This window comes from Megalobrama amblycephala, linkage group LG9 (genome assembly GCF_018812025.1).
Source record: "Megalobrama amblycephala isolate DHTTF-2021 linkage group LG9, ASM1881202v1, whole genome shotgun sequence".
In the NCBI taxonomy this organism is placed as follows: domain Eukaryota; kingdom Metazoa; phylum Chordata; class Actinopteri; order Cypriniformes; family Xenocyprididae; genus Megalobrama; species Megalobrama amblycephala.
The window spans coordinates 37,026,481-37,044,027 of record NC_063052.1 but is presented as its reverse complement, the minus strand read 5'-3'; the positions used below and the strand labels follow the sequence as shown (position 1 = coordinate 37,044,027).

The 17,547-nt window shown below is 46.3% G+C and overlaps 1 protein-coding gene across 1 annotated transcript; it reads right to left on the bottom strand.

Annotated features, from left to right (window-relative positions):
- On the bottom strand, positions 1–3,246 carry LOC125276089. The gene has a single exon (XM_048203514.1). It carries the CDS (start codon positions 3,244–3,246, stop codon positions 382–384), a length of 2,865 nt encoding a protein of 954 aa, XP_048059471.1. The 3' UTR covers positions 1–381.
- Between the last annotated feature and the right edge of the window lie 14,301 nt (positions 3,247–17,547).

Below are 17,547 nucleotides of genomic sequence, written 5' to 3'. Positions count from 1 at the left end.
TGATGTGGGAGTCCCTGCTCCCTAATATATACCGCTGCCGTTGGTCCCTACTTCATTCTTAGCATATCTCTTCTCCGTGCACTGCAAGGAGGGACGTGCGGTGAGATACTTCACTCATGTTATCAGAGAACCGGGGTTACGTAAGTAACCTAAAGTTCTCTTTCAAACATTCGCTCAGTATCTCACAAAGGGATATAGACCACTCCCGTATTGCAGATATGCTGTCTGAAGCAGGCATGTCAACCAACTCTGTGATGTAAGCTATGACATAACACAATACCCGTAACTATTCACCAATAGAACAGGGATATATGTGAACAAAAAGTTAAAAAACACCTCTAAAGAAAGGTTTTTTTTTTTTTTTTTTTTTTTTTTTTTTTTTTATACACTTAGGACGGAATGGGCCAGCGATGGCTCAGTGACATCCAGTCTATAAAATCGGACAAATGTGTGAGTCGATGCCCAACTTGCTGCTGCACAAATGTCCTGAACTGAAACGCCCTTAAACAATGCCCATGAGGTGGCCATACCTCTGGTAGAATGAGCCTTCAGCCCCTCCGGAGGACAGAGACCCATGCTATTATAACTTACTATAATAGCTTCCACTACCCAGTGGGACAGGCGCTGACGTGAAATAGGTTTACCCTTATGAGAATCAGCCCAAGAAACAAATAACTGATTACTGTTCCTTAGTGCTTTCGTTCTGTCCACATAGTGACGCAACGCACGGACAGGGCACAGGCAATGAAGCCGCTCATCCTCTGGCGAGGAAAAAGGCTGCGGATGGAAAGCCAGTAAATCCACCTGTTTACAAGCGAGAGCTGACTCGCTCACCTTAGGTACAAACGCTGGATTAGTTTTCAGAGTTACTCTCGAGTAATCCGTAGCGAACTGCATACAGGAGTTATGAACCGATAAAGCGTGAAGTTCACTAACCCGTTTCGCGGTCGAAAGAGCCAGTAATAAAGCAGCCTTTAGCGAAAGGAGCTTTAATTCAATACTGTCTATAGGCTCAAAAGGGGGCTGAGATAGTGCATTAAGGACCACAGACAGATCCCACGGCGGAATCAGTGGCTTTGAAACCCTGTGCAAACGCCGCGCGCCTCTCATAAACCTGCAAACAAGCGGGTGTTGACCTATAGTATTTTTGTCAATCCCCACATGACACGCAGAAATTGCGGCGAGATAAACCTTAACGGTTGAAAAGGCTCTGTCCTTATCCAAAAGTTCCTGCAGAAAACATAACATATCCGCGACAGAACAGAGAAAAGGGACGATGTGTCTGCTAGCGCACCATTGCTCAAACACTCTCCACTTCCGATCATATACCGAGCGCGTTGAAGCTGCTCGTGCATTCTGAATAGTCTCAATCACCCTCACAGGCAAACCCGTAACACTCAAGTTTAACCTCTCACGGGCCAGGCCCAAAGTGCCACTTTGTTCGGGTCTGGGTGAAAAATCTCTCCGCGCGCTTGAGAGAGGAGGTCCCTGCGCAACGGGAGCGGCCAGGGCTGGCCGCATAGAAGCTGAATTATCTCCGTCAGCCACAACTTCCCTGGCCAATTTGGGGCAATTAGTATAACTGAGTGACCGCATTCCCTTACTCTTTGTAATGTTGGTATGATCAGACTCAGTGGAGGAAACGCGTAAAGTAGTGCGTTTGGCCATGGGTGTGCCAGAGCATCCACACCCATATGTGCACCGTCTCTCGCCAGAGAGAAGAATAGAGGGCAATGAGTGTTTTCGTGCGAGGCGAAGAGATCTACGGCAGCTCGGCCGAACCTCTCCCACAACTGGCTCACTACCTGAGGGTGGAGAGTCCATTCTCCATACAGCGGATTTCCTCTGGACAGGAGATCCGCTCCCACATTCATTATTCCCGGAACATGCGTTGCCCGTAGTGAATGAAAATGCTTCACGCCCCACACGATCAGTTTCTGTGCCAGACTGTGAAGCTGAGGGGAGCGTGTGCCACCCTGGCGATTTATGTATGCCACTGCCGTTGTGTTGTCTGATCTGATCAAAACGTGGTGGTTCTTTAGAAACTGCACAAAATGTTTCAATGCTAGAAACACCGTTAACAGTTCCAGGAAGTTTATGTGTGCGTTCTGTAGCGAGACAGGCCATTTCCCTTTCGCTATTCTGCCCTCGCACACAGCACCCCAACCTGTGAGCGACGCATCCGTTGTGACCACCTTTCTCATAGAAACTGCTCCCAGCGGAGTCCCTGACTCGAGAAAAGCCCGATCTCTCCAGTGATGGAGAGCGCGCATGCAAAGTGATGTTACTATCACTTTGCGGTTTAGGTGGCGTTTTGGACACAAACGCTGTGCCGCTGTCCAGCGCTGGAAATCCCTCATTCGCAACAGTCCCAGAGGAATGATTGAAACTGTCGAGGCCATCAGACCCAGAAGACGTAAACACAGTCTGAATTGAACTTTGTTTCCTTTCTGAAAAAGGGACAAACAGCCGCGAATTGACTTGATGCGCTCCTCCGACAGAAAAGCTTGATACAGGTCTGAGTTCAGTCTGAGACCCAGGTAAATTATCTCTTGTGTGGGCACTAAGCTGCTTTTCGTCTCGTTTATCCTGAAGCCTAGGCTCTCCAGGTGAGACACGAGCATTTTTGTCTCTCTCTCTGCCTGATGCCGCGACGGCGCGCAGAGCAGCAGATCGTCCAAATATGCTGACACTCTCAGACCCATCATCCTCAGCGGTGTGAGCGCCGCTTCCACACATTTTGTAAAAATTCTCGGTGCGAGAGACAGACCAAACGGTACTGTCAAAAATTCGTACGCTGTGTCCCGATAGGCAAACCTGAGGAATTTTCTGTGTGCTGGATAGATGCTTATGTGAAAATATGCGTCCTTCAAATCGACTGATGTCAGCCAGTCTTTGGGACGAATAATTTTTGACAACACCTTTAAGGTCAACATTTTGAAATTGTATTTCCTGAGGTGTTTGTTGAGGTTCCGTAAATCCAGAATGGGACGGAGACCCCCTCCTTTTTTGGGAATGACGAAGTACCGTGAGTAAAAGCCGTGGTGGCTGTCCTCTGGCGGCACAACTCGAATTGCTCTTTTGTTCAATAAAGAGGTTATTTCTTCCTCTAAAATCTGAGCTGACTCCCCTTGTGCTGTTGACATTAACACACTGTTGAAAAGTGGAGGTTTTACAGCAAATTGCAGACGATAACCCCGGCTTATTGTGGAGAAAACCCAGGGGTGAACTGCGCATGCGCGCCATCTCTCTGCGTGAGCAGAGAGTGGACCGAGCGCGCTCTCGTTCACTAGTGGCGCGGTGGCGCCATCTAGCGGCGGAGCTGGGGACTGCAGTTCTGATCTGAACAATTTTGTTTTTGTGTGTGTTTTTCTTTTCAAACGTTGCTGTGCCCTCGGCCCACTGCCTGGATGCACAGGGAATGAGTTTATTATTTTCACACCAAACATGTTTTCGTGAGAACAGCCCTCTGCCCTCTGTTGAAACCCCGTGGGTGGAGGGAGGGGAAATTTTGTGTGGGGCACTGGGGGAACTGGTGCCAACTTCACAACTGAACTGGTCATTAGAGAACTTTTTCCTGTGAACGATTCCCAAGTCCAACGCCTTTTCTTGGCGGGAGGGGGAAAAATTGACCACTCTCTTTGAGGAAAAACAAAAACAGATACTCCGGGAGTGCTGTTGTTCATCCTTTTGTTCTGGATGCGATGACGTGTTAGGTCGCTCGCCGTTTCTTCCCTCCCTGAGGGTTTGCTGGCCGGTGTCTAGCTGCAGCTGCCGCAAAAGAAGGTTTTCCCCTCGGCTGAGCCGGTTTGGATTGTGGCTCAACCTGCTGAGGTTGAGGTGGTCTAGGGCCTCTGAAGGCTGAATGACCACTCCTGTGGGGAGCTTCAAACCCGGAGAGTGGTGGCTGAGAAGTACGAGCAGTGGGTCTGCGAGGAAGGCAAGTTTGGAACGCCTCACCTTCCTGTTTCCTCAGATCACACTTTTGACGCATTGCAGTGACCGATGCCCCGAAAAGGGCTTTGGGCTCAACTGGAGCGTCCAAGAAGTCCACCTTCTCTCTGTCTGACAGCCCTGACAGCCCCAGCCAGAGAGCCCGCTCACCCACCACGGCCAGGCCCATGCTGCGACCACAGCTCTGGACCGCGCCCCTGGAGGTTCTCAGGTTGAGATCTGCAATAACACAGATCTCTTCCCACAGGGCTGGGTTTGGTGTCCCAGCATCCATCTGTCTCCCCATCTCCTCCATAAGCTCTGAGTTGATAAGCAGTGAGGAGAGAGGTGGCATTAAGAGCCCTCACTGCCAGTGCAGAAGAATGATAAATCTTCTGGAATACTGAGGCTGTTAAGCGTTCAGTGCGTCCTGGCAGAGAAGCTGAAGCAGAGGAAAAGGCTGCTCTGCGGTTGGGGTTAAGATGGTGAGCTACTGAAAGCTCAACATGAGGGGGATTTGACATCCCTAACTCCTCCATGTTATCAACATCCAGCCTCGAAAAACCATTTTACAGGAACCCTGTGTGAAAAGGGTTTATCCCAGAAACGTTTCATTTCTGAAACGCAGGCTGGGACCGCTGGAATGAGCTGCTTAACAGGTTGGGCACGTGACGGTAGTCTCTTGCCGTCATAGAGATCCCTCTCCGTCCCCTGGCCTGTCTGCTGCGACGGCCACTCTATGGAGAGTTTTGCCGCCGCCCTCCGGCACATTTCGAGCAGGTCGAGCTCCGTCTGAGCTGGGGAGGGTGACCCTTCGCTTAACGCGCTGCCCGGCCGGGAGAGATTTGGCGGGAGGATCGCGTCGTCGTCATCCTCCTCCCCGTCCTCCTCTAACAGACGAGCGATGGCTTCGTCGTCCTCATCGTCTTCCTCCCTTACATTAGTAAAGGATCCGAAAATGGGAGGTAGGTCGGGAGAGACTTCATCCATAAATTCGCCCCAACTGCACGACGCAGGGGGCGGATTAGTTTCTTCCGCGGGCGGCGGAGAAAGGCAGGGGTCTCCTTTATTGGCGGCCGCGACGCGCACTCTTCTCTCTAGCACCCTTAACGGGAAGAGAGAACAGTGTGGACAGCATTCGGGGTTCGCGAGGGCTGCCTGAGCGTGTCTCACCCCCAGGCATACGATGCATAAAGGATGAGGATCCTTGCCTGATATCATTGACCCGCACGCGCACGGGCGTGAGGCCTCCGATTTCGGTCCGCTGCTTGTAGAATTAGCAGTTGCCATACTAAAATAATAAATTCACCACGAATATCTAAGAGAATTCGCCGTAACGCGTTAATTTTCTTAGTATAACCGAAGCAAATAATCACTGCTACAGTGAAAAAGACCCGCTAGCAAAACAGCTGCGTTCGGCGACGTACCTTGACGGCTAGTCTCAGAACAGTTAAGCAACTATTAAGACAGGTCCTGCTGAAGGATAGCTTCCAATTTGATCTTCACGGGGAAGAGATCGAGAATGAAGTAGGGACCAACGGCAGCGGTATATATTAGGGAGCAGGGACTCCCACATCACTGTCGTGATTGGTCTGTCAACTGACAGACGTGGTGTAATTGGTGCTTCCAGGATCTGTCACGCCCAGAGGCGTTCCCTTTGTGAGATACTGAGCGAATGTTTGAAAGAGAACCGCTCTCAGATTAAAGGTAAGGCCGGGATGTTTTCAGTATTCATTCATTTCTATTTTATAAGATTTAACACTGTAGAAATTATGTATATGGAATATGATTTTCTTTAGTAAGTTCATTCAACAATTACAATTTCAGCCTCCTGAAAAATCCAGCATAAACTTTCCATGCTGGTCCAGGCTGGTTTGTGCTGGTTAGTCAAGTCACCTTTATTTATATAACGCTTTTTACTATGCAGATTGTGTCAAAGCAGCTTAACTGGTACATAATTGTGGTTACACAGCAGCTCTTAAAGAAAATGGTGTCATTGACCATCTTAAATAAATTCAGTATTGATTCATTCCATTGTAAACATCAATAGTTATTAATTTAATTTATCTATATATCAGCACTGGAGAAAACAGTGATGTCATCATCCAGCTCAGTTCTGTTCACATACAATGATGTCAATGCAGACAGATCAAAAACATTGTTGAATATCAAGTGTCCCCAACTGAGCAAGCCAAAGGTGACGGCGGCAAGGAACCCTAACTCCAACAAGTGACATCAGGTGACCAACAGGTGAAAAAATGGAGAAAAAAAACCTTGGGAGAAACCAGGCTCAGTCGGGGGGCCAGTTCTCCTCTGGCCAACAGCGAACAGTGCGAGATTATGATTTAGGCAGCTTTATAGGTCATAAATCTGATTGGAATTGCAACAGTTTATTTAATCCAGTTCCATCTAGTTGAAGATTGTGCAGTGCTGGTGAATTTGCTAATTCATGCTGTTCTCACGCAAAACGGTGGTGAAGCTGGTGAACCATCAGCATGATCTTGCAAAGTTTAGTGTGAGTTGCCCATCTGTATGCAAGCAGTGTTTTGAGGACAAGCATTGTTTTTGCTTGCATATTTCTATATTTAACACATGGTTTGCAGTGTGAACATTTGAATTGTTTTAATCATGATTATGTTATCAATCAATGTCACTGGTAAACTGGTACAATTGTCTCCTTTTTAAAAAGATCTGTACACAAATCAGTCAAAAAAAAGCTTGTGTACATTGCAAAACAAAAACATTTAGAGATATGAAAACCAAGAATGCCTAATAAAAGCAGTTTGTTCAATAATGGGTTATGAGAAGAGCTTTTTTAATGATTAACATATTGATAATAAAAATTTTCAAAAATTTTCATACTCATTTGGGAAGTCACAATCCAGCTGTCAATCACTGATTCCAAAAAGTGTACATAGTAAAAGATGCCATTGCAGTCAGGAGCATGAAATAGTGTTGATAATAGAGATAGCATGCACTTTCAACAATTGCTGAAAGAGAATTAATTCATCCAAACTCAATGACCAAGTGTTTGTAATAGGTGAATATGGTGATGCTGTTTTGGAGTTGTTTAATCATCCTCTGGTGAAATATTGATTTTATTTGCAGTTGATTTCATCTAAGGCTGTGTGGCTGTAAGTCAGTTGAAGTTGTCATGTTTATGCCCATCTCTTCCTTTTTCTGTTCTTGTTGTTCCTCTTATCTTCAGTGGTTGTGCTTGTTAACCACAGTTAACCACTAATGCTCAATCATCACTTGATGTGTGTGAATCTACTTTATTTCACTAACTACAACATTCAGTGTTACTTTTTCTATCTATAGATGTGGACCATATGAAATCTGAGCAGTGTTTGTTTAACACTGAGGATTTTACTGCAGTGTACCCGTAAAAATGTATCCAGCAACATGCATGTTTCTTCATTAAATAACTTATTAAAATTAATTTGGAAAATTGTCTTGGTCTTCATTTAACACATTAAGAAATGTGATCCAGCATTGCTGGTCACCAGCATAAGGTATATTTTGCACACTGGGACCAGCTTGGGATGCTAGTGTGCTAGTGGACCAGTAGCTATGTTGTTTTGGGGTGCTGGTATGATCCCAGCAGGACCACAACAAAAATTATGTATATGTTACATAACATGTTTCTTAGTGTATTCATAGTTAAATAAAGACCAAGACAATTATCCAATTAATAAAGAAAAACATATGTTGCAGGTTACGTTTACTGATACACAGCAAAATCATGGTAGCACAGTATGTAGCATTCCCAGCTGAACAGATGCAGTTTACTCTCAGGAACTGATGTTTATAAAGGGTTTTATTTCCAAAAACACCATAAGAGCTGAATAAAAAAAAACAATCATTAGACATCTACCTACAAATGTCCATAACAAACCTATAAACTAATTTAACATTTGGCTCAAGTTTAGTAATAAAGTCCTATCATGTGAAAGCCTTTCTCAAGTATTCCATGGCAACACCGCCCTCTATGGCTGGAGGTAAAGGTGTCGGCCCACTTCAGTGATTGGGAGATTTAAAGGTGCTACAGAGGATGTTTTCGACGAATGAGAAACCAAAGACAGTTACTGAGTTTTTGAAATGAGCGCATGCGTAAGAACAACCCCCCCTCCTTCACAGCTCATTTCGAGGGAACGCCTCCCAAAACCCATGCACGAGTATTGAAACACGAGTGTTTACCACCGGCATTCGCTGTGTCGTGTTAGTGGATTCATTATGTCGGACTCACCACAGGTAATTCATAATCTGCAGTTGTTCCTCCTGACAAAAACATTGCATGCGGCGCCTGTGGAAAGTTACTGGAGCGCGCAGTCGTGCACGTCTCTCACAAGGAACGTCACGGCAGTGATTGACAAGCCAGAGGGCCAATCGTTTACGCGATGATCGCGTAAACGATTGGCTGATGTTTTTAAGGCCCCACCTCATGCACAGATGATGTATATTAATATTATTCCTTTCAGTGCACCTAATAAATAGTCTTTTATCAGTTAGTAAAGACAGTTTCAAGTAATATTGCAAATATATATATAACAAAACATCCTCTGTAGCACCTTTAATGCTTAAACATCCTCTGGTGAGATATCATCACCATGTTCACTTATTATAAACCAATTTGGCTTTATTTCCTATGGTACATGTATAAAAGTTGTTGAAGTCTGTTTGGAGTCACTATTATGGTAATCAGTGTTCCCTTTAATTGGCCACTTGAATTAATTATTTTTCAACAATTGATTTAAAGTCCATGCTATCACTATTGACTACAATATTTCACCCTCCTGACTGCAAAAACACACATTTTACTACTTTAACAATAGCAACCTTAAAATTTTGAACTTCCATAATCTAGTTGCTACTATCTCTTCTCATAAGCCCTCTTTCTGAACAAACTGCTGATGATTATGCTGTTATTTTGCATTTTACTTTGTCTTCATATCTTTAAACTTTAAACTTACACAAGTTCTTTTTAATCGATTTAACCAATTTGTTTTACAGTCCTTTGAAACATTTCACAAGTTTGAATTTTTACTTTATTTAAAATTTCAGATGACATTGATTAATAAAATAATCATAACTAAAACCATTAAAATTTTAAATTCTACTTTCATCAGAGGGAGCTAAACAATTTACAAAGTTATATATTACAATAAATCATATATTATTTTTCCTTTACATCATTAATAATGTTAAATATACAAATATGCAAGCAAAAACAATGCTTGTCCTAAAGCACTGCTTACAGACAGCTGGCCTACTCACAATCATACCCCGCAAGACATGCTGGTGAACCAGCTTCACAGCACGACTATGCTGTTCCATCAGCTGAACCAGCATAAACCAGCCTGAACCAGTATGGAATTCATGCTGGTTTATGCTGGATTTTTCAGCAGGTCGGTCATGGGTTCAGAAAGTTCACATGCAATGTTAAATGCAATACAATTTGATTTGGATAAAAGCATCTGCCAAAAGTATACATGTATTTAAATATAAAAATAAACATGTATTTAGATATTTTGCCTAATGCCCGGTACACACTGTATGATTTTTGGCTGTCCAGGAAGTAAGATGAGCATCGAGAAACAATCATGGTGATTTCTGTGGTCGTGACTCCTAAACGGTGGTCCTATGTGGTACACTGAGAGAGGTTCAAAGACTGCCATCGTCACGATCTTCGTCACCAAAGATAGCCTGCGATCTTTTTCTGACAGTGTCAGAAATTTAGCATGATCATCTCACAGCGTGTTTGCTGCAATGACCTGACTAGAAAATAAAAATGGAACATGAAATGGTGTATTAATCAATGTGACATGGGGCTTAAACTTAAAGATCCATTTACAAAATTGTCATGCCAAGTTCACCTCTTTCCTCTTCTCAAATATGACTGTGTCCATATTTGCCTCTTTTGCTTCCCTTTTTTTTCAGCGCTCATTTTATTTACCTTCAACATTAATTAAACACACCTGATTCAGCTTATCAAATCCTTCAGGCTTATTTGAAAACTATCCCCCCATTTCACAGACAAGGTTTAAGCCTAGACTAAAATGCATGTTTGAGCTGTTTTAACTTTTTCTAAGGCATGTTTATAAAAGCTTCTTAAATATCCAAATTAAACTAAGGTCTAATCCTGGCTTAATTTAAGCCCTGTTTGTGAAACCAGGCATATGTGTGTTGAAGCCAGGCTGGAACGAAACTCAGCAGGACTGCGGCCCTCCAGGACTTTAGTTTTGCACCTCTGGCCTAAAGTAACTGTGATGTGTGAACTGGTGTGGTGTACCATTTGACTTCCAGTGAGTAGACTGAAGTGTTTAAAGTCTTCATATTATGCTATTTTAAAGGTTCCTTGTTTTGTTTTGGAGTCTTCTACAATAGATGTACATAATATAATATAGAATAATATAGATTGCACTTCACATAATTTCTCAGAGAGTCAGTAAACAGTTTGTTCAAAGATTCAGTCTCTCTAAACCACTTCTTTCTGCGAGCATACTGTGTTCTGATTGGTCAAGCTGCCCAGTCTGTTGTGATTGGTTGACCACTTACAGGATGTATTGGAAACCAAATGCTCATTAGCATTTTTGAATTTCCACTCCGGAGGCTTCACAGTGATGCAAACAGTAAGAATGCTCTCTGTTTTTCTGTGTCATCCTTTTGAAGTGGATTTGCAATGCAGAAAACAGCGTCTTCTCAACATGTCGACAACACGAACCAAACTCAGCCCTGAGTTACAAATACAGTGTTTGAGGGTCAAAGTAGACATTGTTCACCGGCAGCCTATGAAGACCATATGGAATTATGCAAATTTGTTACATAGTTACATTAATATATAACAGGAAGTGAGACTGGAATTGCTGCTAACTCGTTTCCACAGTTCAGAATTAATTCATTCTTTAGGAGACAATAACTTTATTTTGTTGTGCACTTTGATCTTTAAAACTTTGCAGACCCTTTGCATTCACAGCTATGCACTGCATTAAAAGTAATATTCACAAAAGTATAATGTGGCACTTTAAGTTATCAAAATGCTGTGAAGCCTTTTAAGCAACAGTGATTTTTTTCCCATGTGTCATGATATAAAGCTGTCACACAATCCTGTTTGTCACACAAAACCTTTTTTGAGTCAGAAATACAATTGCAGATATCCACATTTTCTCATATTCGTATATGTTACGGTATACAGGAGACAGACACAGATGTAACAGGTAATGGATGTTTATTTGACCACAGTAGAGCAGGTGAACACACACAGGTGAGTGAACTGGTTGAATAGAGGTTTGAGCAGGTAGTATGAGGAATAGTTACTGTCCTTTCTCTTTGCAGGTAGATGTATGTTGGAGCTTGGGGATCGCTGGAGCACAGAGAAGATCGCTGGAGAACTGAGGAGCTGACTGGAACACACCCACACAGCAGACGAGGCACACAGAGGGAAGGAGACATGCTGGAGACAGGTGAGTATACGAAGAGGAGTCCTTGAGGTAAGCATAACATAGGGTATATGCGAACGAGACCGGACGTGGAGTGCTGTGTGCGTGTGTGCTTTATAGTGCTGTTGATGAGTGAAGTGATGAGGTGCAGGTGGCGGTGATCAGTACTCTGGGGATGGCGTGCACTGTGATTGGAGGTTGGAACCTGACGTGTCTGTGACAGTACCCCCCCCTCCACGGCCCGCTCCAGAGGGCCGAGGACCCCGACGCCGTGGTGGTCGTCCTCTTCCCCGCGGTGCCGGTCTCTCAGGGTGGCTGTCGTGGAATGTTTGGAGTAAGCTGGGGTCTAAGATGTCGTTCCTTGGGACCCAGGAGCGCTCCTCTGGGCCGTATCCTTCCCAATCCACAAGATATTCCAGCTGACCACCACGACGTCGGGAGTCCAAGATCTCCCGAACCTCATATGCAGCTCCGTCCTCCAGGATGAGTGGAAGGGGGGGTTCGGCGGGAGCCACGTCAGGTCCTGTGGGAAGAACAGAAGGGTGGTGAGCTTTCAGAAGTGACACGTGGAAAGTGGGGTGTATACGATACCCTTGTGGAAGACGGAGTTGATAGGTGACTGGGTTGACCTGCTTGATGATTGGGAATGGGCCAATGAACCTGGGACTCAGCTTTCTGCAGGGCAGACGCAGTCTGATGTCTCGGGTGGATAGCCAAACCATCTGACCAGGCTGGAAGACAGGGGTGTTGGAACGTCGGAGGTCGGCTACCATCCTGCATCTGCGCAGGGCTCGTTGCAATTGATGGTGTGCTGAGTCCCAGACCCTCTCACTCTCTCGGAACCAGTAATCCACTGCCGGAACGTTGGAGGGTTCCCCATCCCAGGGGAACAGTGGGGGTTGGTAGCCGAGTACGCACTGGAACGGTGCGAGTCCTGTAGTTGACTGTCGGAGGGAGTTTTGGGCGTACTCGGCCCAACCCAGGAACTGGTTCCAAGAGTCCTGGTGGTCATGACAGAAGGTACGGAGGAAGCGGCCAATCTCCTGCACCTTCCTTTCCGTCTGCCCATTCGATTGCGGGTGGTATCCGGATGTCAGGCTGACGGCCACACCTAGGAGGGAGTAGAACGACTTCCATACCCTGGATATGAATTGGGATGTCCCAATGGTAGACTATGTCCTCTGGTATTCCGAAGTATCTGAAGACTTGGTTGAAGAGAATTTCGGCGGTCTCCATGGCAGTGGGTAATCCTGGAAGTGGGATCAGACGGCATGATTTGGAGAAGCGGTCCACAACAACTAGGATGGTGGTATTTCCGTCTGAGACAGGGAGATCAGTAATGAAATCCACTCCTAGGTGTGACCATGGGCAATCTGGAACGGGCAGCGGAAGGAGTTTCCCAGCTGGCAGATGACGAGGAGATTTGGAGATGGCACACTCCCTACAGCCCTGCACGTACCTTCTGGCATCCGAAGCCATCCCTGGCCACCAGAAGCGTTCTTTAAGCAACGAGAGGGTTTCATTGACCCCCGGGTGACCAGTGCCAAGTGACGTGTGAGCCGAGTGAATGGTGGGAGTGCGTCGTGTCCGTGGAATGTAGAGCAAGCCGGGTGGACAGCCCAGCGGAGGGTTCGTGGAGGCATTGGAGGAGGGTATGGTCTCCTCTGACCAGGTATTAGGACTTACGATGAGAGAGCTCGGGATGATGGGTTCTGGTTCCTCGGTCTGTTCGTCAGGAGCATGGAGACGGGAGAGAGCATCGGCCTTTACATTTTTGGTGCCTGGGCGGTAGGAGATGGTGTAATTGAAGCGGGAGAAAAACAATCGCCCAACGGGCTTGTCTAGGGTTCAGTCTCTTTGCTGATCGAAGATATTCAAGGTTTTTGTGGTCGGTCAGCACCAGGAACGCGTGCTTGGCTCCCTCCAGCCAATGCCTCCACTCTTCCAAGGCAAGCTTAACAGCAAGAAGTTCCCTGTCACCGATGGAGTAGTTGACTTCCGCCGGGCTGAGCTTGCGGGAGAAGGCGGCACATGGGTGGAGTCTACTTGGCGTCCCCTGCTGCTGCGACAACACCGCTCCCACTCCAGTTGTCGAGGCGTCCACTTCGACGACGAACTGTTTCTCTGGGTCTGGATGTACTAGTAAGGGAGCGGTGGTGAAGGCTTCTTTGAGCTGGTTAAAGGCGTTGGTGGCTGCCGGGGTCCAGGACAGAGACTTGGGCTGGTGACGGAGCAGGCTGGTGAGTGGATGGGCGATGGAACTGTAACCTTTGATAAAACGTCTGTAGAAATTGGAGAATCCGAGGAAGCACTGGAGTTCTTTTATGGTGGTGGGTTCTGGCCAGTTGGTAATGGATTCCACCTTCCTCTCGTCCATCCGGATGCCACTGTGGTCGATGTTGTAACCCAGGAAAGAGACAGAAGGTTGGTGAAATGAGCATTTCTCTGCCTTGAGGAACAGGTTGTATTGACGAAGTCGGGTGAGGACCTCCGCAACATGTCGGCGATGTTCGGCCTGGCTCCGGGAGTATATGAGAATGTCGTCGATGTAGACTAGGACAAAGCGGTGGAGAAACTCCCGGAGCATCTCATGAATGAAGTCCTGGAATACGGAGGGGGCGTTGACCAGTCCATACAGCATAACCAAGTACTCGTAGTGGCCAGTAGGGGTGATGAAGGCGGTCTTCCACTCGTCCCCCTCACGTATCCGGATGAGGTTGTACACGCTGTGGAGGTCCAGCTTCGTAAACACAGTGGCACCACGGAGATGTTCCAGGGCCGCTGGGAGGAGAGGAAGGGGATACCGGAACTTGACAGTTATTTTGTTGAGGGAGCGATAATCAATGCATGGCCGCAAGCCTCCGTCCTTTTTAGCCACAAAGAAGAAACTGGAAGCAGCAGGGGAAGTAGATGGCCTGATGTAACCTTGGGCGAGGGCTTCCTTGATGTAATCCTCCATGGCCTTCTCCTCCGGGATGGAAAGTGGGTATATCTCACCCTTTGGCACTGGTTCACCCGGAAGCAGGTCGATGGCACAGTCCCATGGCCGGTGTGGAGGCAGCTTGGAAGCCTGTTGCGGGCAGAAGACGTCGCTGAAGGGGGCGTAACACTTGGGGATGTCGACGGAGCGTTGTTCGACTGGACTTTCGATGGACGTGGCGCAGAGAGAGAGGTCAGGCGAAGGAGATGGTGGAACAGGAAGTTCAGCCAGACAGCGAGAGAAGCATGTGTCGCCCCACTTCAGGATTTCGCCCGTTTTTCCAGGAGATGATCGGGTTATGCTGCTCCAACCAGGGGCGCCCCAGAACCACGTCAGCGGTTGAGTCCTCCAGAACCAGCATATGAGCCTCTTCTCGGTGTAGTAAACCGACTTGAAGTGTTACAGGTCCAGCCACGGTGCGGACGCGCTTACGGCTCAGGGGTCTGCCGGTTAGTGAGTTGAGCGTGTAGATGGTAGGAGACGGAGTGGTCTTGAGACGTAGCTGGCGACAGATGGCTCTGGAGATGAAGTTGCCGGCTGACCCCGAGTCAATGAGCGCGACCACTGAAAGGGAGACGGTAGCGGCAGTAAGATTGACGACAGTAGTGAGTGGTTTCATCTTATGAGTAGCAGGAATAATGGCACTCACCAGTGGTCGTGGCGGTCGTGTGGGGCATGCAGCAATCGCATGCCCAGGTTCACCACAGTAGAGACAGAGACGGAGGGTCAGCCGGCGGCGGCGTTCTTCGGACGATAGACGAGAGTGTTCCACATCCATGGGTACTTGAGCTGGTTCTGGGGTGCTGACGGGTTCGGATCGGCAGAGGAGCACGTTGGAGAGGGACTGGTCCTGGTGCTCTAGGATGCACGCTTGCATGCGAGTGGCGCAGCGAATGGAGAGCTGGATGAACTTTTTGAGGCCAATGGAGTCCTCGCATGAAGCGAGATGCAGCCGCACCCGAGGTTCCAATCCTTGGCGATAAGTCGTTATTAGAGCTTGTTCATTCCATCCGCTGAGTGCTGCAAGCGTTCTGAATTGCAAAGCATAATCGTAAATAGACAGAGATCCTTGTTTCAAATTATAAAGTTTCTCACCAGCTGAAGAGTCCATGATCGGTTTCCCGAACACTTCCCGGAAGTGGGAAATAAATGCCGAGTAGGATTGGGTTACAGCGCCCCGCTGGGACCAGATGGAATCGGCCCATTTTAATGCTTTGCCGCTGAGCTGAGATATAATGAACGCTATTTTGGAAGTGTCACTCGGGTACAGGTGCGGCTGCATCTCCAGGACCAGTGTGCATTGCAGCAGGAATCCGCTGCAATCCTCCGCCGATCCTGAGAAGGGCTCCGGTTTGGCCATGGGACTGGCATACGGCGGCAGTGAAGGAGGACTGTTGACATCGTTAGTGGTGTTCGCTGGTGCAGGTGAAGGGACAGTAACTGGCATCCACGAGTTCCTGGAAGGGATCTGGCTGGCTCATACTGGGTCTGCGGTGTTGGTCCGGTCTTCTGTTATGGTATACAGGAGACAGACACAGATGTAACAGGTAATGGATGTTTATTTGACCACAGTAGAGCAGGTGAACACACACAGGTGAGTGAACTGGTTGAATAGAGGTTTGAGCAGGTAGTATGAGGAATAGTTACTGTCCTTTCTCTTTGCAGGTAGATGTATGTTGGAGCTTGGGGATCGCTGGAGCACAGAGGAGATCGCTGGAGAACTGAGGAGCTGACTGGAACACACCCACACAGCAGACGAGGCACACAGAGGGAAGGAGACACGCTGGAGACAGGTGAGTATACGAAGAGGAGTCCTTGAGGTAAGCATAACATAGGGTATATGCGAACAAGACCGGACGTGGAGTGCTGTGTGCGTGTGTGCTTTATAGTGCTGTTGATGAGTGAAGTGATGAGGTGCAGGTGGCGGTGATCAGTACTCTGGTGATGGCGTGCACTGTGATTGGAGGTTGGAACCTGACGTGTCTGTGACAGTATAATCACAATAATCACACTGGCAAACATTCAGATGAGTCAGCTATGATGAAAAGAGATTTTAACTGAAACTTTAAACTCTTCTCAGGAGTCATCTGTAATTTCAGGAATAGTTCCAGACAGCAGTGCTGGACTGATACAAGGGTTCAGAAATAAATATAAAACATTTTCTCTTATTTATCTCTTTAAATTTCTGACCCCAGGTAACTCCACTGAAGAGCAAGAGAGAGAAGTCGCTCCTCCTAAGTGGACTAAAGTTCTTCTGACTCTTCTGGGTTTCTCTCTGGTTCTTGCTCTTGGAGGTCTCTGCACTCTCTGCAAGCTTTGTGAGTAAAACTGATAATAGATATTTGATCTGTTCAGAGTGCATTGACAGAGTTACTGTAAGTACTTCTACTTGACCTCAGTGTAGGACAGTAGAATCATTAGAACTCACGACACAATTTTTATTTGTAAAATCATTCTTTTCAGCAAGCTGTTTTATTAGGCAAGTATTATCAAACCTCCATATTGAAGATGTAAACTGCCATTAACAAACTCCACTCGAACTTTGTTTTGTAGATAATTTCAGACACTCAAAAACATATTTTCCACTGTTGCTTTTGTCTTTATCAGATAATAATAAACTGGAAGCTCAAGAGATCAACAGCACAGGTGAGAAAACTGTATTTCATAAACAGCAGCACAGACATGTTTCATTAAGAGTGTTGAGTGTTCATTGAACTGACCATGAGAGACATTTTATCTGCTTGATTTTGATCTTCCCATTTTCTTCAAGTTATGATAAGTGAACTAGTGGAATTTGAAACCAACTACACCAGAGTTAGAGAACAGGCTTTTATTTGACATTTTCCATAAATTCTTTGAGCATTTAAAAATGCCACATTCTTCTGTTTTGACTTTAATTTTCTAAATGGCTGCTTGTTTCTCCTTTACTATTTAATTGTCTTTCCATCAGCCCTGAAGAAAGATTTTAATGATCTTTCAGCCAGATACAACACACTCAGAGAATGGCTGTCCTTTTATGATGGTGAGTGTCAGTTTACAAGCTTAATGTGACACAAAGTGTGAATATTTTTGCACATGGATTCAGTTTGATTAAGTTTATGATCTAAATAATGGAAGGTTTAATCACACTTTATTCATCACCCTCAGCTCAGTCTTGTAATCTCTCTGTGGATGGCTGGATAGCTTGTCGTGGAA